Source organism: Danio rerio, chromosome 5 (genome assembly GCF_052040795.2).
Source record: "Danio rerio strain M-AB ecotype USA chromosome 5, GRCz13ab, whole genome shotgun sequence".
Taxonomy (NCBI): domain Eukaryota; kingdom Metazoa; phylum Chordata; class Actinopteri; order Cypriniformes; family Danionidae; genus Danio; species Danio rerio.
This window is the reverse complement of record NC_141025.1, coordinates 42442699-42467378: the sequence shown is the minus strand read 5'-3', so window position 1 is coordinate 42467378 and position 24680 is coordinate 42442699. Positions and strand designations below refer to the sequence as shown.

The following is a 24680-nucleotide window of genomic DNA, read 5'->3' as shown; positions in this document are numbered from 1 at the left end:
CATTTATTTTTACCTAATTATCCCAGCGACTCCTGTATGAATCGTCCAGTGATTCATTTGTTCCCAAACCCCTCCTTAGCGCGGAGCTAATCTGCGCTGATTGGACCGATGACAGTCTGTCGCGATTGGTCGACTGCCTTCAGTCAGAGAGGGAAATGGCCAATAGCTAATCAGCAATTTAAAAAGTAATCACAGTTCATACACGCTCGATAGTATAGACGTGGATTTTAGCTGCCACACTATGGCGAGTGGATAGTGCCACGGATAACCGAACGAAGGAGACAGTCGTGTACTCGCCATACCACACACACACAAAAACACACACACACCTCCGGATGACAACGCTCCCGCTTCCGCCCGCACCCGCCAGGTTTTAGCCTGAGAACCCGCTCCGTTTTCTGCCCGCCGCGCCCGGTCCCGCTAGAGCGGAGAACACAACCAAAAATCACCCAGTATACAGTCCAGACAGCCAAGCTGTCGTTCGTTCGTTCGTTCGCTCTCTCTCTCTCCCTCTCTCTCTCTCTCTCTCTCTCCTCTCTCTCTCTCTCTCTCTCTCTCTCTCTCTCTCTCTCTCTCTCTCTCTCTCTCATACGCGCGCGTGCGCACTAACACACACACAAGCACCACGCAGACTCTCTCTTTCTAATTCGCATAGCAATATCCGTGATATTGCTAGACAGCCCTCTCCCGTCCCAAATTAAACCCGTTACCGACCGCTCCCGCGATTTATTCGGAAATTTATTAATAAATAAATAAATATATAATAATAAATTTCCGAATAAATCGCGGGAGCAGAACTCTAGCACGGAGCTCCATAAACAAACAGCACGCGTCGCGTTTTTAACGTGACTTTGCACGCGATAAGATCAAATATCCAGTTAACCTGATACAGTACACGCGGTTACAAGTAACAAATCACAACTAAATACATTTGCAAGCAAGAGTAAACGAGGCAACAACTTTAACCGCACGTACTTACACTTGAGAAATGGAAGAAACCCATCCTGACGTCCATCAGTTACTCTTTACTGATCCTTCCTTTAACAAACTCAGATGAAGTATTCTTTGTAGCATGTAGCTTCCAGAAGTTTCCAACTGCTTGGTTATAATGCTGAGGTTTCATCTTTGGGTAGAGACTCAATATATCCATCTGCAGTGTGACTTCAATCGACCGGCATGTTTGTGTGCGTGTGTTTGTGGGTGTGCGTGTGTTTGTGGGTGTGTGTCTGGGTTTCTGCGTCAGAGGGCGGGGCCTCAGGTTTGAAATCTCCCGGGTTTGCGCGTGCACGTGAATAACTTGGTTTCGTTCGTACGTCATGGCGAAACACCTAATGAGTCGGTATCAAGGCGACTCGTTTGAAGCACTATGAGTCGACTCTTTTATAGATGAATCAACCGTTTTAAACACTGTATTCTTACAGATTTAAGCCTTAGCTGGATACTTCGCTTCACTTAGAGCTGTGTTACACACTACATGGAGGGGAATTTTCAAAAACCCATAATATGGGCTCTTTAAATAGAGTTCATGCAATGATAAAAGAAATGAGTTACAACCGAGTGTCAGATTAACACCAACAACCAGGAGCATAAAGAAATGTGTGGGACGTCAGCAATAAGAACAAAAAGAAGTGAAGAAACAGTGAAACCTTACAGCGAATATATTTATTTTTGTTACATAAGAAATCACTTTATCATTAAAAGGTGCTGCAAACTTTGATGGAAAATCCCAAATTTTAACGTGGGTGACCGACCTTGAGCCCTCTCCTTTGACTCCTAAGTTAAAACAATAGAAATTTAATCAAAATCGTCTCTATATCCCTTTCATATCGCATTCTTGAGCCGAGATGGCATCAGTTTTACACAAACTGTTACCAATAATGCCTGATCTTAAATATCAGCGGGGTTTGTTTCGCAATGAGAAAGCATGATATTTTTTGCATAAGGAATGTTCAGTCCGATACATTGTGTTGCTGAATCACAAGCTGTGCTCTGTATGAAAACACGGCAGGGTTTGTTATGCTCCGAATGCTTGGAGATTTCACCTCTGTTCACGCTTCCAAAAATGAATATGTATATAAACAGTCATATGACTATATCAGCTTTTCCTGCTGTTTCACTCTTATTAGGCAGTTGAGGGTGAATGTAAATATACAGTAATCTTGGCAGCCGGTTATCGAATCTCCCCGTGGGCTGCAGACTGACTAAGCCCCAGGTTTTACTATTGTTTGCCTTGGGCTGCGCACATGCTGCAAATGGCTCTGCGGCAGGAACGGACCATTAATCCGTATCATAACATGAGCATCTATTAGTTCGTGCTTTTCAGTATTCATGGCAGCTGGGTAGTTAGTTTTTAATTGGTTAACATTTCATTGAACAACACAGTGCTGTTCATGAGTCTATCTTATTCACTGTTCGAATCCTGAAGACAGTGTATGCAGTTGTTCATTCATTTTTCAGCTTAATTCAAATTTTCAAGGCCAAATGAAAAATAAATGCATGTGTACTGTATAAGTAATACAAAGTGTAAAATAATGAAGACAAAGAAGGAATTTTAATTAGATCTGTTATATTCTCTAATTTATGAATATTTTTATAAATTTCTTTATTCAATGATATTTTAGTGTTTTTTATAAAAAAAGTTTAATTCTTTTTTAATTTTCTATTTTTATTTTAATTAGAGTTCACCGTTTTGTGTTTAGTTTTTTTTGTATCGTAGAATAGTTTAACTTAAAATTAAAATATTTTTTCCTTCAAATATTTTCTTTTAAGCTAAAAATATTTCCTGTTATAAGCTGAAAAAAATAAGTAAAAATTTTATTTGATATATTTTATTTTATATTTATTTTAAGTAATGAAAAATATAATTGATAATTTTATGATTTAATTAAAATAACAGATTTATTTTTACATGTACATTACCGGTCAAAAGTTTGTGGTCAGTTTTTTTTTTCCATGTTTTTTTTTTTTTTTTTTTTTAGAAAATGATTCTGTTTATCAAGGCAGCATTTCTTAAATGTAAAAACAAATTGTTAAATATTTATAAAAATTTTATATAACTGCTTTCTTTTTGTATGTGGTTTCAAATAAAATTATTACAACAGCCATTACTGCTTGTATTACTATTACCATTAATAATATTAATAACAATAATAATTAAAGTTAGAGTGATTTCTGAAGGATCATGTGGCTCTGAAGACTGAAGTAATGAAGCTAAAAATGTATCTTTAAAATCAAGGGAATTCATTATTAAATTAAATTATTTGAAGTTATTTTATAGTGAAATAATATTTCACAATTTTTCAGTGTGTACTGTATTTTTGATTAAATAAATATGCCTTGGTGAGCAGAATAAGTTTATTTTAAAACATTTAAAAATCCTACTGACCTACTGTATATATTTTATTTATTAATATGATTTATGAAAAATATTGATTACCTATTCCTTATGAATATTTAAATAAATGAAACATTTTATACTCCAAACACCATTGTATTACTGTTTCTTCCTTCAGTATCATAATGCAAGATTTAAGCCTGGAAAAGCTTGTGTTTCTCTGACGCAAGCATTATTGATTAAAAAATCTCTGCAATTGCCTTTTGTTCCTCAGACCTTTCTCTATTATTTCATTACAGGTCAACATGTTTATGGAGGGATTCCATGATGCTTTGCTTCTATATGCAATTGCTTTGCGTGAGGTCAAAAGTAAAGGTCTGACGAAAAAGAATGGACTGGAAATCACACACAGCATGTGGAATAGAACATTCGAAGGTAAATCAATACAATTCGTATTTTTGTGTCTCAAAATTAGACGGCAAAGTGTGGACATCAGATTTCATTTACATTTATAACACACCCGAAATGAAAAGAAGTGATTGTGTTAAAGTTGGTAATAGTAAACAGTTGGCAATGGTAAACAGATGGCAATGGTAAACAGTGACTGCAAGCTCATCAGTAATCAAATGAAAGCACCTAATTAGCATGTCTGGATAAAGTGTCAGCCAGACGGTGTCAGGACATGATGAACAAACAAACATTAAATCCCTCCTGTTAATCAGGCTGATTTTTTGTGTGCATCCTGAGTAAAGGTGTACCAATAAAGGTGTGCACTGAATAAGTGTATTGATATCCCAGTGCAAATAAATCTAAATGCATTTAAACGGCTGAACATTGAAGGGATTTGAAGCATTATTATTGCAATTGTAATATGAACCTTTTTATTAAGTACTAGAACACAGAGGGAATCATTTTGACAATCCTTCTTAAATTTTGTATTTTTATAACTTTGTTAAAATAAAACACTATTGCACACTAACTTTTCCTAAATGTACACTACCCGTCAAAATTTGGGGTCAGTGGGATTTTTGAATGTTTTAAAATAAGCTTCTCCTGCTCCTCAAGGCTGCATTTATTTCATCAAAAAATATAGTACAAATTAGTAAAATTGTAAAATGTTATTGCACTATAAAATAACTGTTCAAAAGTAGTTTATTATTTAATTTAATAATTTATTCCAATGAATTTAGTGATGAATTTTCAGCTTCATTACTCCAGTTTTCAGAGTAACATAATGCTTCAGAAATCACTCTAATATTACTTATAATAATTAATTTATATTTTTTATAATAAATTTATAATTTTATAATAATTTGTAATAGTAATAAAAGCAATAATGAAAGGAGTTTTAATTTCCAACTACATACCATATGAAAGCAGTTATTTAAAATGTAAACATATATTTAACAATTTAACATTTAATAAATGACACCTTGATGCACAGAATAACTTTCATACATGAAATTACATGAAAAAAACTTTGTCAAACCTTTGACCGGTAGTGTACATCCTTCATTCTAATGTTGTTTTATTGAAATGACAAAAAGAGTTTTGAGTATTTCCACCTTGAATGTTCATGGTGAAATTGGCTGCATACATTTCAGCGTCTGCTACTTTGTCCTGTGCCTTTGAATATGTGTGTTCTGCTAACAAAAACATACATTCCTGATGACGAAAACATAACTTCAGTCTTTCAATTTTTTTAAAACAACATTTGACTTGTGGGAGGGGGTCTAGTAACTCGCACACAAGTATTGGCTATATTACAAATAAAGTTACAAAAAATGTATGTAGGGAGCGGCACAGTGGCTCAGCGGTTAGTATTGTTGACCCTGTAACAGGCATTGTTATGGCCTGGTTGACCTTCCGTGCATAGGTTATCATTAAAACAAAAAAACAAAACAAAACAAAAAACATTTTGCTTAAAATGGTTCCAGGAATTTAAGTTAACCAAACTATTTGGTCTATTTTTTCTTTCTTACAATGCAAGTTAAAGGCCTAATATTCAGAACTAAAGTATATATTTTTTATTGTAATAACATTTTATTTTATTTTATATTTTTTTATTTATTTATTCGTTTATTCAAAATTTCTTTGACATTGCTAATTTTTGAGTAGTAATGTATGCAAAATTTTGTTAACATTTTGTCCTTTAACATTTAAACATCCTCTTAAATTTTGCACACTAAGTTCATTACTAGGAAAACAGTAATGCATATTTTGTGAAAAAAAAAGCAAGTTGGAATCTTAAGACTGACCAAGTACCATTTGATTCCCATTATTGTAGTCGTGAACAGAGGTCTCGCCAGTGTTCTTGCCACTGTAATTCATTAAACTTCCCTTACAAAATAAGTGCTCAGACATGTCTGCGGCTCAGACCCGTCTCAATGACCACAGCAAGACAACTAAACGTGAAATAACAATGTTCCACTCAGCCAGAATCATCAGGAACAGGGTCATGTTTTCCTGTTAAATGAAATAATATTTTAAAAATCTCAAGAATTCAGCAACACAGATGTACAGATGAAATTACCATTTCTGCAGTCAAAGCCAACAAAAACGGCAGGAGGCGGATGAGATTTCCTGTTGTATTGCCCACCCGGAATTTGTCGACTCTTGCCGGTGTTTTCCTTGGAATGTCTGACTCTTCAAACTAATTAATTTTCTCATTCCTCACATTCCGTTATACAGGCATTGCTGGCCAGGTGTCTTTGGATGCCAATGGCGACCGGAATGGGGATTTCTCTGTTGTGAGGATGACCGATCCAGAGTCAGGAAAACACGAGGTATTTTACAAAAACCTCTCGACAGTTCAGACATTTGAAACTAATTTATTCTAGTTTACACGAATACGTTGTAGATTTAAAATGGCGTTTTAGAACAAAAACGATCTACATCCACACCAGACCACTGAAAACGCACATCACGTGACCGCGCACAAACACTTAGCGGGTGCTGAGCACACCTCCCCAGATGGGAGCAGTGCACATTGGACAGTTCATCCAGGATGTTCCGCTGGATCTCATCTCACTATAGTAGTTAAACGTGATATTTAATTCATCTTGTCTCTATCTAACGACTTCTTGGTCTTTTGGATCTATTACTTGTTCTAAGGTAATGTGTTTTGGCCGAGCGTAAAGATAAGTTAAAATATTAATGTAACCACATACACTGATTTTGCACATTGAATGCTTGGCTTTATTTCCTATATTGTATAAACTTGTGTACTTTTAAAATGGCCATTATGAATTATTAAAACTGATATTTAGCAAAGGAGAGGTTATGTTTCTTATTTTTCAAAGAAAAAGAAAGAAGGCAGTTACATGATACCTCAACATTTTTGGCGTCTGTTGCTAATATCAAGAAGAAAATATGCCGTAATGTCATATAATTATTTTATTGTTTAGATTGTAAGATAAAACAATGTAGCAGGGTGATAAGATGAGGTTATAAAAGTGCAAGGTTCCCTTTGAAGATTTAGTTCAAGATTTGTTTTCCATATCAAACTCATATCAAAAGTCTGAACTTAAGGATGCTAGACTGAACTTTGTGCACTTAATATTGAGGGAAAAGCCCCAATCAGGTGGCCATGCTTTCGGTTTTCAGATGTCTCTGTTTTCCCTCATCCACACGGAGCAGCAGCGTTTGAAAATGAAAAAACGGCCTTTATACTTTTTCCAAAATGCTCCATTTTCAGGGCTAGAAAACTCTGAGGTAGTGTGGAAGGAAGGCGTAACTTATGCATTTTAAAACAAAAACGTATTAGTGTAAATGGGGCCTAAGTTGTTTAGTCAAAATTGAGGAGAGTCAATACAGGTAGTCACTATAATGAATGTCTTTTTATACCATCAGACTGTCATGAACTACTTCGGCACTAATGGAAGTTTCCAGATCTTGCCGGGCTTCAAGAGGGAATGGTTCTCCTTGCGAACGATACCACCTCCAAAACCTCTCGACCCATCATGTAAATTACCTCTGTTGCTTTAAGACTTGCACTTGTTTGTTTGCTTTATTTCTGTAACAGTGTGGATTTAAACCCATCTAAGTCATAGATGGGTCTAATAGCCCATTTCCACTGAGTGGTATGGTTTGGTACTGTACACGTACATGTGTACAATACACATTTGTTCCACTGTCAAAGGTACCAAAATACCATTTCCTAAGGGTGTACAAATACAGTACAGTACCAAAAGGGCGGAGCTAGACTGAATAATATTGGTTTATAGAGAATTGTCACCAGCGCATGCAACAAGACAAGTGGAACGTCAACACAAGAAGTGACATTTTTAAATACACAGCCAAAACACAACACCGTCATACAATACAATACATAATACAAGACCTCACAGAGCAGTGAACCATGCCCAACCCCAATCTCAAACAAACTGTCATATGCTAAGAAGAAAAAACAGGATCTGCTTTATGTCCTCTATTTTTGTTTAAGGGACTGTTCACATGTTGCGTCTAAACGAGTGGAAATTGCAAAAGGCCCGGTTCATCTGTCTAACTGTGCAGGCTTGCCACGCGTCTACATTTAAAATAATAAACTTGAAGTCATAAAATATGCCATATGTGAACAGTCAATGATGCTGATCACAACTTTCTGGCATGCACAATGACTACCAAGAAAGTGTATTGTTCCCAAAGGAAATGCAGGCCTGATTAGGGTAACCACCAGTACTGTATTGTTCAGAAAAATACTGCTCAGTGGAAATGAGACATTGTACCTTATACAGTACATGCCTTTTCAAGAACGTCATTTTCATATTGTTTAATTATTATGAATAATCATTTATTATGATAACTCCTGGATTTTGTAGATGGAGAGCTTTCCTTATACATGGTTTTACTTTCTCTCCTAAGCAGGTGGACTAGGTGTATCAGCGGTGACTGGGATAATAGTAGGGGGGATTCTGGGAACAGCTCTTCTCCTGGCATTCTACTTCTTTAGGTAAATACAGAATACACTCTTTTTTATGAAATATATATATATATATATATATATATATATATATATATATATATATATATATATATATATATATATATTAAGGGTGGAGCCGAACCCGAATACGGTATTCGGAAAGGCACGAATAGCGTGTTTTTACGAATACTTGATTCAAACAAATACTTGAAAAATTATTTGTATTCGGAGCAAGAAAAACACTATATCAAAAAGCAGCGTTTCCTCACGAGACCACAGTGCATGCCCGCGTGAGTGAGTGAGAGAGAGTGAGAGAGAGAAAGAGAGAGAGAGAGAGAGAGAGAGAGAGAGAGAGAGAGAGGCAAAACGCGCCAAAGCCCGAAACTGAAAGCGAGACGTGACTTTTAAGGGGTTGTTTCATATGGATTTATTAATCATTCTTACTGTTCAGTGATCGCAAACTGCCGTAGTTTATTAAAGACGCAAACCCCTCACTGCACGTCAGCTGCGCGCCTTCAGCAGACCTCATTCCTGCAGCACGAGGGCTTTATGATTGTTTATGCGCGCCAAAAGTGGCGGATCTGTCCGGTAAAATATTTGACTGCGTGTCACCGCATCCCTAAGGACTGTTTGGCGAAATATTTGACTGCATGTCACTGCATAACAAACGACTGAAAGGATATAACTAGAGAACTCTCCACTGTGCTACTGGGTGAAAGCGTATGGCAAGCCGTTTTAGCATTTAAACCTTGTTCAGACTATACATAAATATATTTAGAGATATCTCTAATTATATTTTGACTTGTCATAATTATAATTCGACTAGTCAGATTGGAAATATCTGCAAATATATTATGATAGACTAGTCATATTCCTCCATTGACTTCCATTGAAAAATATTTGCAGATATCTCTAAATAAGTTGACTAGTCACAATTGTAATTAGATATATCTCCAAATGAATTTTGACTAGTCAAAAATCCAATTCAAGATATCTACAACTGTAATTAGACTTTTAGTAAATTAATTAGAGATATCTTCAAATATATTTGTAAATATCTCTAAATATGATGAATTAAAGATATCTCTAAATGTATTACGACTAGTAAAAACTCAGAGATATCAATGACAATTGTTACTAGTCAAAATTCATCTGATTTCGTACTAGTACAATTGTAATTGCAGACATGTCTAATTGTCATTCTGAGTTGTGGAATTATAATTATGACTAGTCAAAATATAATTAGAGATATCTCTAATATATTTATGGAGTCAGAACAAAGATTTAAATGCTAAAAAGGCTTGCCATAGAGAGCGCTTCTCACTGAACAGAGCACCGCGCAACCTTCTATGTAATGTATTATCACATGCACTAAAAGCATCAACACAGCCACATTCTGCCCCAGCAAGTCAGTTTCAAACATAAAAAAACAAACAAACAAACTTTGTGTCTTTTTTGTGGCTGGCAGATGATAATAGCAGGCCTGTATCTTTTAGTATTATATAGAATACTTTTGTTCTGCCAGATCTCCCGGGCAGGGTTTTATTTAGATTTATTTAGTTAATATTAGTTTTTGGAATTCTGTGCATTGGAAAGAAGTTCTTTCAGAAGAAGAACAGTTTTTTGAAGTATTATTTGTTTTTATTCTGTCTATTCAGTGTCCTTCAACAAGAACGGTGGTGGTGGGGTTCATAATATTCACAATGGTATTTTATTAGTTGTTGGTTTAACCATGGATGAGATAATGGCTTCTATGTTATTTTCTTTTCAATGACATTTCTTATCACATGTTCAAAAACAACAGCCAATATTGCATATCTATAATTTATATAATGGGTATAATTAAACAATACTTTCACTATAACGTAAATTAGAAGTGTAATAGAAAAAATATATATTTTTGCGCCATTTTGAATTTTACTCGAATACAAATATAAATACAAATACTTTTCCCCCCTCAACAAATACAAATACAAATAAAAATACCGGCTGCTCCGCACATCCCTAATATATATATATATATATATATATATATATATATATATATATATATATATATATATATATATATACAGTTGAAGTCAGAATTATTAGCCACCTTCGAATTTTTTTCTTTTTCTTCTTTTTTAAATATTTTCCAAATGGTGACAGAGCAAGGAAATTTTCACAGTGTGTCTAATAATATTTTTTCCTCTGGAAAAAGTCGTATTTATTTTATTTCAGCTAGAATAAAAGCAGTTTTAAATTTTTTAAACTCCATTTTAGGGACAAAATTATTAGCCCCCTGAAGCTAGATTTTTTCTCGATAGTCTATAGAATAAACCATTATTATACAATAACTTGCCTAATTACCCTAACCTGCCTAGTTACCTTAATTAACCCAGGTAAGCCTTTAAATGTCACTTTCAGCTGTATAGAAGTGTCTTGAAAAATATCTAGTAAAATATTATCCACTGTCATCACTGTCAAGAGAAAATAAATCCATTATTAGAGAAGGGTTATTAAAACTGTTATGTTTAGAAATGTGTTGAAAAAATCTTCTCTCTGTTAAACAGAAATGAGGAAAAAAATAAACAAGCGGTCTAATAATTCAGGGGGGCTACTGTATGCTTAGTGGTTGACCAACAGGGTGTAGGAATTACACTTATTACAAAGCCATACTTGCATGCTATTTCAAACTAAATATTCAGAGTAGCTTGGTAAACAATGTAGAGAACGCATCACAGGTTGTCATATTGACAACCTCTAAGGTGCTTATGATTGCATGAAGTAATGACTGGGGTGGAGGTGTGGGATATTGGTGGCAGTGGAGGATTGGCGGTGTTGGACTTTAAGTAAGTTTTATCAATTTAATTAATTAGATGAATAAAGCATTACAGAGCTCCGGGTGTCAACGAACAGCAACACAGGCAAGTCTGTGTCAGCTGGGCACACACACCCACACCCTCGTCCCCCCATATTTATTGTGGTCTCTCTTTAGCCCCGCCCGGGGGCGCTTCAGTAAGAAAGATCCTCCTTCCAGAACAGTTCAATCATCAGTTGTTAGGCAGAAAAGCAAATCTGCACAGAAAAAGTTCCGCATACACATAACAGAGCCTGCAAGAGAATGAGCCTTCGCCCCTCTCGTCCGTTATTGTTCCTGTAAATGAGCACACTCTGGAAGAAAATGTTAGTTATGATCGCATAAATCTACATTAGCTTTCCGTGACTACTTTTAAAAGCATAACATTACCTGTCTAAAATAAATAAACAGGTAATGTTATGTTTTAAAGTATGCACTTATGCACATGCATCGGTGGATCTGCGTGAACTGAGGTGTGCAGTTGTACAAATCTACATTTGTTGACTGAAGATTTTGTCAGTCTGATCACAAATGTGCTACACTAAATATAGGTTTCAGAAATTTGAGCTTTTATCTTTTGACATTTTATACATATCATTATTGCCTTCATTCTTGAACTTGTAAACCATTGCGTAAATAGTTACTGTTGTCTTTTTGTAGTGGTGTTGTTGTTCTGTCTGTCAGTTTCTTTCTGACTGTGAACCAAACAATGGTTTAGTTCAGTATTGATAAAACTAGTAGATTCCAAGAAATCAGAGATTTAAAGTGTGAAAGCTGCTCATACAATGTATGCACGATTCGAAAAAAATTGGCTTTGTGCATTTAGCAATCAGTATTACTTCCTGTGCCCATGATATCAATTATTAGCTCAGGCATGTAAGCGGCACCAAAATGAGACACTGAAATCTGCATTCTGATTCAGTCTACTTCATACCAGTCATGAAAAACATTACCAACCCTGTAAACAACCTGCACAACATGGTGGTACATAAGATATCCCACAAAAAAAGGGATTGTGATGAAATCCAAACACAAAGTGGTTACAGGAAAATGCATGTTAATACAGAGTGAAGCCATGGTGCTACATTCATGATACTGTTCTTCACGGTTTCTCAGGAAGAATTACAGGATAACCATTGAGAGGAGAACACTTCGAGAAGAGTGTGACATCGGGAAACACCGTCAGCTGCGGGAAGACTCCATCAGATCCAACTTTTCAGCAGCGTAGTCTAAAAGGCGTAAGTCGACTTCTGGGGTGTTAAGATTCGAGGAAGGTGCATCTCAAATGGGTCTGTGGGCTCACCAAACACCATCCCAGGACCCACCCAGAACTATTTATAGACATGCTGTAGTGTTTTGTTTCTCCATGTAAATATCTTTTGCTCTTCAATTCGTAAACTCAGGAAAGTTGAATTATTGGAGAAGTGCTCACATGAAAAAGGGTCTTTTTTTTTATTTAGCTACAGACCATTTTTCCTGCCAAACTCGTCTTGAGGAAGCCTGTCAGTTTTGTAGAGATAATGAGTGCGATCGTTGGGGAGAAGCGGTTACATGATATTGAGGACTGTACGAATGATACTCAGAACTTAAGCTTTCTTTAAACGCAACACTCTCCCCAGTGATCATGGTGTCACATTAACTTCCTCTTCTTGCTTTAGAGAATGTCCAGTAGAACACACTGATAAACATCCAGTCTTTCTTCATTCTTTCTTCTAGACTTGGTCAGGAGGCACTGATGAATACAAAACTGATGTGAACTTTAAAACAATGTTCCGCTGTTTCGACGCATATCTAGCAAGCCTTCCTGTATCCAATTTGGCTCCATGCTGAAACACTGAACTGTTTTTATTTATTATTATAAATGAATTTCATTCATAGGTTTTAGTCCCACTAATTATAACATGACCATATAGAAATTCCGCTCTCATTCATATTTAGATTTTTACACTGCCATGTACAGACGCTGCTGGGTGCCTCAAATGTTGTATGACTGGTTGCGGTTATGGATTCAAGAATCAATCGATAAAACCGACTGTTTGAAAACTAAACCAACTTATTCTGTCCTTTCATATCAGTATGTTTGACTTATTTAAAAACTTGTCATGCTTTTAGAAATCATCAATGTCCACTATAGGCCTCCTCCACCATTGCATTTTTATAAAGCCTGATTTGTATTGTAAACAACACTTTTTGAATCCTAGATAGAGTTTGTAAGAAGAGATGACTGTGCTCACATCATGCCTGACTCTTCATTCTGCAATGGTGAAGGTGAACTGCAGAGGCAAGCAAATTCTTTGGTTTAAAAATACAAAAAGGAGGTTGTCAGAATGTTATGTAATGGAAATATAGTTATGCCACAAAACGATTTTATACACAACAGAAGCCGGTCTACCTGTCAGCGAAAGATTTTGAAAAGCTATGTTCAATTTATATTGCACATGTAAATTTTTTTTGTCTTTAGATTGTCTTTGTCAGGAGGTGGTTATCAATAATCTATCAGTTTAATAGCATATAAAGTATATTTTTAACATTTGTGATGATACAGTAATGATGATGAGATGTAAATGTGAGGTGTCACATTTAAGACCATCTCTATGTTTTGTGTGTCTAAAAAAAAATCTAGGATTTTATTCAAGCTTGATGGCAATTGTAATACTGATGTAAGTAAATGTATCAACATAAGATTTGATGTTATTTATTGATATTTTTGTAGAGGTTTCATTTTTCTTAGTGTTGATTTTAACATTTGTTTCTTGTGTGAAATATACAGAATCTTTTTTGTAAACATTATATCTGCCTTGTCAGAGCAAATTTTACCTTATAAGTATATTTACAAGGCTTTGTAAACACTCAGAAGAACTGTAACTTATTTAGATTGATACATATTGACCAATTAAAAAGAAAATCTATGAAATTAAATAGTCTCTCTGTGTTTACAACTAGTGGCTTGCACACAGAATTCTGAGTAGGCTAACCTTAAAATCTCCATCAAATTAAAATTCTTATTGCATTACTTTGGACTATATATTATTACATTATAAACGATTTATCCATGGATGTTATGCGTTCTCATTATCTGTAATCAAAATAACTTCCCCTTCCTCTGGCAGCAATATCTCATCTCTTCTCTAATAATGTGTTTACTAGTGCGAGGGCCGAACAACCTGTCAGTCAGATGAGATTGACCAATAGCGATCCTGCATTTAATTCAATACCTTTTGACAAAAATCATGGCGTCCTCTATTGTCTGTTGTTTAATTAGATTCAATCTCGATGTGGAAATAAGGATGACTAAAACCAGCATATCTTGTTTTTGTGATTTGGCTTTAAAACGCTAAAGCAGGAGTCTGGACATGTTTTCTGTGAGCTGGTGTCCATTCAGTGGAGCCAGTGGATTGTCATAGCAATGGTCTGAAATTCCTCATAGATCTCCAAGAGGGTGTGTACAAATCATCCCAGACTGCAGAGACACTATGTGAACACAGGTCACGAAGCCAAAGCAAACACAACCCACTTCCCTTGTTGCTCATCACTACAGGTGTCTCTCCCACACAGCATTTTTTCCATTACTAGTCCATCTGAACTACTCCTTCAGGGCCAATTGAAAAGGTTTGTTCACTTCCATAATGAACATTTCCAGATAGTTTACTTGCCCCCTTGTCATTCAAAAGTTTTCTTTTTTTCTTTCTTGAAGAGTTGAAAAGAAATGAAGGCTTTTAAGAAAAACATTTCTTTCAGGTACTTTGACTTTTGCTAGTGCCCAATAGTTTGAGCTATATTTTTTTTAAAGCACACTTGTTCACACTAGATACCTTGATCATCGGCTGTTAATTATTATAGCCCGTCAAAGCTGCTTTAAAACTGTGGTTTGGATGGTCAAATCATTGAAGACTGTAGGAGTCTATATGGAGAAAAATCCCAGAAAGTTTTCCTTAAAACTGAAGAAACATAAGACATGAACATCTTTGATGACAAAGAGGTCAATTATCAGGATTTGTTTATTATGCAAGTAAACTAATTATTAAAAGACCATGAAACTTTCTCTGTCTCAGCAGGGTGTTTCTACACCTCTAGTTTGAAAAACGTCAGGAAAGTGGGCGAGTCCAGCTTTGTTTAGCTGGGAGTGTCGAGTGACGAAAGAGGGAAAGGTTTGCATGAAAACGGGAGTTTCATTTTGTGCACAACAGCTGATTTTACACCAGCAACACAAATGCAGACGCAGGGGAGATAGAGAGTAACTTGGAGAGCAGGATTTACAGCAGAACTGAGAGCTGTGTGGAAGTGGAGGATTTTCAGTCCATAATATTGTAGTGATATTACTGTAAACCTAGTAACTAAATAATTTTGACTACGGTATGTCTTAAAAACTGAAAGAGTAGTGTTGAGGATTCTAACTAACTTTGCCATCTGAATAAACACGAATAAAAACATTAAACGCACACTAACCAAATGGAGACAGGACAATCAACACAAACTGGAACCAAAGTGGCAAATCCGGATTTCACCATTTCCAGATCCGAAAAGCTCTCAGGTAAAAAATGTTCCTTACAAACATACTTATGTCACGTGTTAGACCTCTGTAATCCACATATGTCGGCCCACGCACCAGCTGTGTTCTAATGGCGGGAAAATGGAAACAAAACCTTTGTTGCGGCACATTTTTTAACACAACACTGACGACCCATGTCTCCGAACAAATCTTCTACTACTTGTTTTAATTACAGTTAGCAACACAGTGTGACATCTCTCTGAACACTGTAACGGGTAAAAACAGTCTTTGAAGCTATATCATGCATATTAATGACGTTGCATCTCGTTCACAATAGAGCACGCTGATTGGTTCGAACCAAGTCTTTCTCATGAAATAACAGACGTGATGAATACTCAATGACATCCAGACATCCAGTCTCCATACTGAAATTTACACAATGGTCTCATCGCTCTGATGTTGCTTCAACATTTCTTTTCAAACCCGAAGAACGAATTTGCTCTAAACAACGAAAAAACAATACATTTTCACTTGCTAGCATAATATTTACGTCCTAATAGTGTTTTTAGCAACATGGGACATATATATATCAACATATATGGTATTTCAACATCTCAAAAAATGTGTTTTGGTGTTTCGTGAGCTTTTAAATGAAATGAGTGACAGTTCACTAACAAATGAACCCTTTCAAGCTTTTATTTGTTGGACATAAAAAGTGGATTTTCAGGTGAACTCCTAAATGTTGAACTCAACAGACACTCTTCAAATTAACATGAAAACGATGAACCGACAATTTAAAGTCTACTAGAGTACAATATGGGATCAAACACACTTCAAAGAACCATGAAATCCCAGCTGATACAAAGTCATTCTTTGACCTCACATCTGGCAGCGGAACGTACATGGAAAAATTCCTTGAATGTTTCTTAATCAAAAGACTGGAGACTATGAGGCAGAACCTGTTGACTAAGCAGATGCCCTTAAACAGAAGAAAATGTACCTGTCTGTAATATGTAAATGCACTAAAGCTCAAAATCTCAATATGCAGCTGAAACTGAGAATCTACATCTTGTTACATGGTCCTATTCTTTAAACAAGCATAACAAATCTATTTTCAGCACTTCGATGGAATGCTTTTTTCCTTTCATTGCAGAGGGTTCCTGTAATCTGCCTTTCAAGTATTTTCAAGGGGAATCCATTATTCAGTGCCTCAGCCATTATGACTACTGTAGTGGGAGTGATACTTAAATTGCTATTTATAGTGATATGAGCAGCTCAGCCTCATGAAAAATGTGTAGACTGTCTCTACATTTTAGCAGAAATTACATTACGATGCTTCTTGCAGAAACAATGGGAGGTGTGTCGCGCTAAAAGGTGTGTTCATTTTTAAACACAAATGTGGAAATGCTGTATTATGATCTATATAGCTTTAAGTTTTTATTATGGAACATGGATTTGTTATACAGGATTGTGCTTGATATATTAGGTGAGCTATCAAACAAGTTTACTGAATCAGAAAAAAAATGTATGTAATGCATCATCACTGCATATTCACTGACAAAACATGCACTGTGGTAAAAGTATTTCATGATCATAATACAGAGTTATGATAATCTAACTGATTATCTTACCTGTTTTTATAATTTGTGTGAAATAATTTTGTGTTTTGAAAGTTTTTTTTCATGAACTTTATTTTTAAGCCTAATATATACACTGTTAAAGACAAACCTGTTGTGAGCTATAAGGCTGTAAATAGATTGCATGTGCTTTTGTTGAACCCATCTGTTACATGTTACTTGCTAACTTATTTTTTTAAAACGATAATGTTTCATAACACAATCTATACTACCTGTAGCAGGGATCAGCTCAAATGTCACTCGAATCTGCTGCTTCAAACAAATCATCCACCTGCCACCCACCTGCATTAATTTTCTCTGATATTCTGTAGATATCTGTACCAAAACCTGTATGTTACATTAATTAGCCTATACTGTTTTTTTTTTTTAAGCATGATTTTGAATCAATCGGATTCAGTGATTTTAGAGTTAATTTGTGCATCTATTAAAAATATCATACAAACATTTATTTACGAATATATCATTTGGCTTTACCCATATTTGCTCATTGTTGCCAAAAAATAGGGTTCATAACTTCCTTTCATTACTTCCTTCAGACGTTTATAGGCATATTGTTGTAATTCAAACACACAAACTGCATGGCTGTTTCTCAATTAGAATGCAGAGAACATCTTGGTTACTGTTGTAACCCTCATTGATGATAGAGGGAACAGAGACATTATGTTGGAACAACATTATGGGGAATTGCCAGATGAACAGTCATTTTAAAGAGTAAGAAAAACAGTCAATGAATGCCTATATATCAGCAAGCAGAGCTCTTCACAGGTGCAGCCTCTCATAATAGGGTGTAAAAGCAGCACCCAGAGGAGATCTAGCCAAGCTTTATCACTGAGCAATCAAGCGCACTTAGCATTAAGCTGGTGATTTAGCAACTGTGGAACTGAAACATTATCTCTCCGTTCCCTCCTTCAGGGACAAGGGTACAACCGTAACTGAGACGTTCCCTTTCAAGTTGAGATATCCGACATTATGTTAGGACAACATTATGGGGAATGTATGACAATGGCACAGCGACTGAATCCCTTTACATGTTCTATGAGGTGCTAGCCAAGTAAAGATTATGAGTGCACACGTCACCAAAGGTGCAACTGGTAGGAAACCCGCTCCACTCGAAGATTCAAAGAAAATCTCGCAAGGGTATTAGGTGGCATCCAGCCAGCAGCTTGTGATTTCTGTTAGAGAGGTGCCGGGGGCTAACGCCCAAGAGGAGATGACACTCCTTGTTGAGTGTGCTCTCACCACTGGGGGACACGGCTGGACCTAGCATAGGTATGCAAGGGAAATGACATTCACTAACCAGTGAGCCAACCTCTTTTGGGATGTGGTACTTAACTTCTGTCAACCACTGTAACAGAGCTGTTCAGATCTTAAGAGTGTGGTCCACATAAAGCGCAGTCTGGGCATAAAGGTCACATAAAGGGCTGGGTCTGCCTCCATCACAGGCAGTGCTTGTAGGCTCCCAGCCTAGTCTCTAAAGGAAGTGATAGGACCCTTGCTGAGCCGGGTCTCATGAAAACATGAGAGTCACTCGGCACAAATTCTAGGCATGATTCATTGACCGAAAATGTCTCGAGATCCCCACCTTCTTTGACCAGGACTGATGGACAGACTTCTAAATGATACTAAGCAAGTTGAGTTTGGCTCGAAAAGACCCTTCTGCTGTCCCACAAGAAGTACTTAGAAATCCCAAGAGGACTTAAGAGGCGGGTGAGCTAGATTCAGCTGCCCAGCACCTCTGTGAAACCAGATGACCAGGTTATGTGTTCCCAGTGTGCTGCCGCGTCTTGGTGAGAGGAGATGGCAACATTCAGAAACCTCCAAATTTTCCTAAAGGAAGGAACGCACAACTGATTTGGCATGTTCGGGGATCTTCTTGCGAAAACCACATTATTCAATAAATAGACTTCACTTCAGGACATAGGCATGCTTTGTAAAGGATCATGTCTCCGTGTATAATAAACCGATTTGTAGACTGAGCTTAAATGAGTTGGTTGTTGAGATCCAGACACCTGTTAGACAAAGTTGTGCTAGGGCATCCCCCGCAAGTTTGAAGAAAACCCATGGGGACAAACTGAAGAGGAGGACTTTGCACTTCCATGTCCGGCCCTTAAACGCAAACCGAAGTATGGGACTACGACGAGGGATAATCAAGATTTGAAAGCATGCATCCTTAAGTTATTTGGTTGCAACAAGAATAGCTTATACTTTTGCAAGTGCAAGCTTAGCTGTGCAACAGTCTAGTGTTGTCCCAATACCAAAATTTTTACTTCAATACAATTCCTTAAATTAAATATATTGATACTCAATACTGAATTGATACTAAACTGATTATGAACAGCCACATCTGTGAGGGTCACTCTCAGGAGCTCATTGAATTCAAGTTCATTGTAAAATTGTCTCACCACTAAATATTTCACAATCAACTTTTATCACTATTATACAAAGTGAAAGCAATTAGGAACAACAGCAACTTAAACACAAAGTGGCAGGCCACATAAAGTTACAGAGCGATGTCAGCAGGTGCTGAGGTGCACAGTAAACAGAAGTCACAAACATTTTGCAGAGTCACTGGCTTCAGACCTCCAAACTTCATGTAGCCTTCAGATTAACTCTGAAACAGGCATAGAGAGCTTCATAGAACAGGTTTCCATGGCCGAGCAGCTGTATCCAAGACTTACAGCAATAAATGCAATGCAAAGCATGGGATAGAGTGTTGTAAAGCAGGCTGCCAGTGGACACTAGATCCAAGGAAACATGTTCTCTAGATTGACCAATCACCCTTCTCTGTCCGAGAATCTAATAGTCTGGGTTTGTAGGTTGCCAAGAGAATGGTAATTGTGTACAAAGTGGAAAGTTTGGTAGAGAGGGATTATGGTGTGGGCTCTTATGAAGTAAAATGAATTGTTAAAGAGCCCATATTATACATGAAATAGGGTCATATTTTGGTTGTAAGGGTCTCCAACAACAGTCTAATATGCATGCAAGGTCAAAAAACACTTTCATGGTCTTATAATATGAATTTATTTTTACCTAATTATCACAGCGACTCCCATATGAATCGTTCAGTGACTCATCTGTCCCCAAACCCCTCCTTAGCGTGAAGCTAATCTGCGCTGATTGGACCGATGACAGCCTGCTGTGATTGGTCGACACTGACAGCCTTCAGCATGAGAGAGTGAAAAAGTAGTCAGAGTGCATACACACTTAATAGTTTAAGGCCTGGATTTTGGCTGCCAGTGGGTGAATGTAAGTACAGACGATGGACTTGAAAATACCAGCGACTAATTATTTTATTGAGCAAAAACTCCATGAACTGGCGAGTAGTTCTCCTAGCCCGTCACACTCTACCTGCTCTTTTCTCATACACACACACACACTACCCTCCTACTCAATGATGCACTGATCCATGTTCTGACATCAGTAGTCTTTACTGATCATTCCTTTAACAAACGGCCGATGAAGTCTTCTTTGTAAGCATGTTGTTTCCAGAAGCACTGCACAAGGCTGGGCTATAATGCTGAGGTATTTTTGCAAAAATAAACCTCAACTCTGACTCTTCATCCATCTGCACAGCGTGACTTCATTCGACCGATGTCTGTGTAGTGTGTGTGTGTGTGTGCTTGTGTCTTTGTGTGTGTGTGGCTTTTTTCTGTGTTCGTGGGCGTGGCCGCAGGTTTCAAATCTCCCGGGTTTGCGCGCGCAACTACTCGCGTCATCTCAAAACACCTAATGACTCGGTTTCAAGACGACGCGTTTGAAGCACTATGAGTCGACTCTTTTATAGATGAATCAACAGGTTTAAACACTGTACACTTACAGATTTAAGTCTTAGCTGGATATTTCACTTCACTTAGAGCTGTGTTACACACTACATTGAAGGGCATTTTCAAAAACCCCATTATATGGGCTCTTTATTGCTCCTGCATACCAAGACATTTAGCACAATTTCATGCTCCCTACTTTGTGAAATGTTTTTTTATTTGTTTGTGTATCCCTCCTGCCTGCACCAGTGCATAAACCAAGCTCCATATAGACATGCGTGACTGAATTTTATGTAGAGGAACTGGACTGACCTGCACAATCCTGACCTTAATCTGACTGAATACCTTTGGGGTGAATTAGAGTGGAGACTGTGAGTCAGACCTTCTTGTCCAACATCAGTGCTGGACCTCACAAAGGTGCTTCTAAAAGAGATGAAGAGATGATCCCAACCATTGAGGACTTCTAGTACAACACATACACTTAAGACACAAACACACATCATTAAACATGCACACATAGACATCACCTATATGCAACAAAATTTAAGGTTACCCGTGTATATAATAACTTATATTTGATTGTAACTAACTTGTAACTAACTGCTTTGAAACAATAATTATTGTAAAAGGAGCTATACAAATCAATATGCATACATATGCACACACACACACACACACACAAACACAAACACACACACAAAAGAAATGTTTTTTTTTTTTTTACTAGGTCTAGTGTTTTATTTTTACTAGGTCTAGTGTTTTATCTGACAACAGCAGTGAAATTTAATTGCAAATAAATGTTTTTTTTTGTGATTTTGCACAAATTATCTTTGGGACATTTTTTTTATGATTTTGGAAAACATTCATGAGATTATCTCAAGTGGATAATTCATTTAATAAGAAGAAAGCATTCATCACAATAATATTGCTTGTTTGGTCCAGGAAATTACTTCATAAAATCACCTGAGCCACTGGTAAATACAATTCTATAGTGAAATGTCTGTGGTAAAATTTATGCTGTTTAATTTTTTTTTTTTTTTTTTGGTCACAGTACATAAAATACTTTAAATGATTTGTCCAGCCATATGATGTAGTTTCAACATTTGCCAGTAGAGGCTAACTGGACCACGCTTACCAGAAAACCTTAATTTCTCTGTAATATCTAAATTTTTTGACATGGCTATTGTTTTATATGGTATTCCTAAAACTATTTTGATGTTTAGTGTGTAAACCATGACTTAGTTGTATGTGGGTTTTATAATAGTTTGTGACTTTACACTCATACCGTTGTTTAATATCCCACACTCAATTCACAGCCAGAACAAACATTTTTCCTTAAAATGCATTACATACTAGTGAGAACTTTTAACAGTCCTTTTGTGAAATGCTACTGATGAGGCTTGAACAAAATTGTCCAAGTGAATGCAATAAAATCAGTTTTTAATGCGTCTTTAGAAGAATTTTACTTAAGCTTTAAACATGCATACTGATTACACTGGTTTGCAAAGAGAACTGCAGACCAAGATCTAGTGTTTAAAAGTTTATTAGCAGAGCAATAGCGCAGTTTGCTTTAAATTTTGCCATCCCCACAAGATTATAGGTGACATATCAGAGTTCAAAAGAAGACAAACTGTTGGTGCACGTCTTGCTGGCACATCTGTTTCCACCAAAACTGTTTGTCAGGAGCTTCACAGGGTCAACAGTCTTCAACATTTGAAGTGAATTAAAAAGGTTCATCAAAGTTGTCCTAAGAAAATATACAGTATTGTTAAAAAAAAAAAAAAACATGTCTAACAGTTCTGCTATTAATCAACACTGTTATCTGTGGAATTTCATGCCATATCACTTTTAATGGCACACAGGCATAATTGGATGACAGAATTTCATCCTTATACCTTTAGCCTGTCAGGCTGCCATTTTTGATGATGACAAGCTCTGTTCTTCCACACATGTAGATGACTCTTCTAACCGTAACTGATTATCCACCAAAACGGTCATGCTGTAAAACATTTTGTGGCAAATTTCTCTCTCCAGGACGACACCAGAGCCTCCTATGTCTGTCTAGGAAACTCACACAGAATCAGTACTCATTTGTGAAGAGCACTTTACCCCACTGATTCATTGTCCACCTACAGTGCTCTCTGGCCCACTGCAGACGGGCTACTTTGTGTGCTCTGAGAAGAGGCACATTCATAGCTGGTTTTCTGGCTCTCAAACCAACTTCATGAAGTCTTCTCCTCACAGTCTGAATACTCGCACCCCGGTTGCATCCTGAAGGTCAGTTTGCAGACTGACTGCAGTCATGAAACAATATCTTCGGGCATGCAGGGTCATGTATCTGTCTTGATTAGTTGTTGTTACCCGTTGTCTGCCTCCACCATGCATTGTACTCCCACTGCCAGACCTTCTGAACATGTTCCAAGCTCTGAAAATGACTCTGAGATGTTCCCACTGCCTCTGCAACTCCCTGCTGAGTCATTCCTAATTGCAGCAACCCAACGGCCTTGTTAAGGTCAGAATCTTGCGGTCTAACAAATTTTGCCATTTTATATGCTTTCTGACCTCAAGTGAAGCTTTCAGAGCCTTAAATGACAGGTCAATTGGTACCAAATAACAAGCAATCATGTCGGATGATCATCAAAAGTCGTTAAGGATGACATTTCAATTATCGCAACATTAATGATATGTTTTGCATACATTTTGAAAGAAACACATTTTAGTTTTACGACAACTTTTTGTTGAATGAAAAGTTTTGAAGTTTCACTTCAAATGTTGACTAGTGTACATGGCTGGTGTGCTATAGCCAACCTTTGGTCACTCGTGCCAATGCCAAACGTTGGTTTCAATGGTACTAGCAGCGGAAATTTAGGGCTGTGGACAATGTGAAGTATTGTTTTATGATGATTCCAACATCACTGTCTTTCCCACATCTGGGAGAGTTATGGTGTGGAGAAGCCCCAAAGAAGTGTATCACCAAGACTGTTGCATGGCCAGAGTAAAGCATGAGGGTGGATCAGTGATGGTTTGGGCTGCAATATCATGGCATTCTCCAAGCGCATTAGTTATGCTAGATGGGTGCTTCACTGTCAAGGACTACCAAACCATTCTGTTGAATAATGTGCACCAAATGGTTCAAACATTGTATCCTAAAGGCGGTGCCATAGGATGATAACGAAACAATACACACAGCAACACTGGTGACAGAGTGGTTTGATGAAAATAACAGTAAAGTCAAACATCTCCCATGTTCTGCACATTCAACAGATCTATATATTACTGAGCCACTTTGTGATTTGGAGGAGCAAGTCAGGAAACATTTTCCTCCACCAGCATCAGGTAGTGACCTGGGGGCTCATGTACGAAGACTTGCGTGGAAATCTTACTAAAACATTGCGTACGCACAAAGCTGTAAATGTGCGTACACAGAAAAAAATTCAGATGTATGAAACACTGCGTACGCCGAATCTCACGCATATTCTTTTGTACATCCGAATGAACGTGAAACTGAGCGCAACATGCACGAGCACAAACCCCTCCCTGCCTCCTCCACCAATATGCTAATGACAATGCTAATGGCAAAACCCAACGAAAAAGCAATGGCAAAATCAAGCAAAAAGAGAAACTTTGAACAGAATGTGAAATGGAGGTGCTGCTTTCGGAGGTAAACCGGAGAAAAGCGGTGTTATTTGCAAG

The 24680-nt window shown here is 37.0% G+C and overlaps 3 protein-coding genes across 22 annotated transcripts in view; 2 read left to right on the top strand and 1 right to left on the bottom strand.

The window, feature by feature from the left end:
- The window catches only part of npr3 (natriuretic peptide receptor 3), a 38413-nt gene extending 24394 nt beyond the window's left edge, over positions 1 to 14019 (top strand). Inside the window, exons 4-8 of one of the 2 annotated variants that reach the window (XM_087252695.1) lie at positions 3634 to 3769; positions 6026 to 6120; positions 7187 to 7298; positions 8198 to 8285; positions 12217 to 14019. In XM_087252695.1, the coding sequence (XP_087108821.1) occupies positions 3634 to 3769; positions 6026 to 6120; positions 7187 to 7298; positions 8198 to 8285; positions 12217 to 12328 (543 nt within the window). In that variant the 3' untranslated portion in view covers positions 12329 to 14019. 2 annotated transcript variants of the gene reach the window in all.
- Positions 1 to 24680, top strand: part of epg5 (ectopic P-granules autophagy protein 5 homolog (C. elegans)) — a 1176376-nt gene that overhangs the window by 961162 nt on the left and 190534 nt on the right. The gene's annotated exons all lie outside the window — the stretch shown is intronic.
- Positions 1 to 24680, bottom strand: part of arid3c (AT rich interactive domain 3C (BRIGHT-like)) — a 225781-nt gene that overhangs the window by 144024 nt on the left and 57077 nt on the right. For 11 of the 19 annotated variants that reach the window (XM_087252699.1, XM_087252702.1, XM_087252705.1 and 8 more), the window contains one exon: positions 21333 to 21410. The gene's annotated coding sequence lies outside the window, so the exon portion shown is untranslated. Of the gene's footprint in view, positions 1 to 21299; positions 21411 to 24680 lie in introns of all 19 variants that reach the window. The other 8 variants (XM_087252706.1, XM_087252711.1, XM_087252697.1 and 5 more) reach the window with 1 other exon arrangement.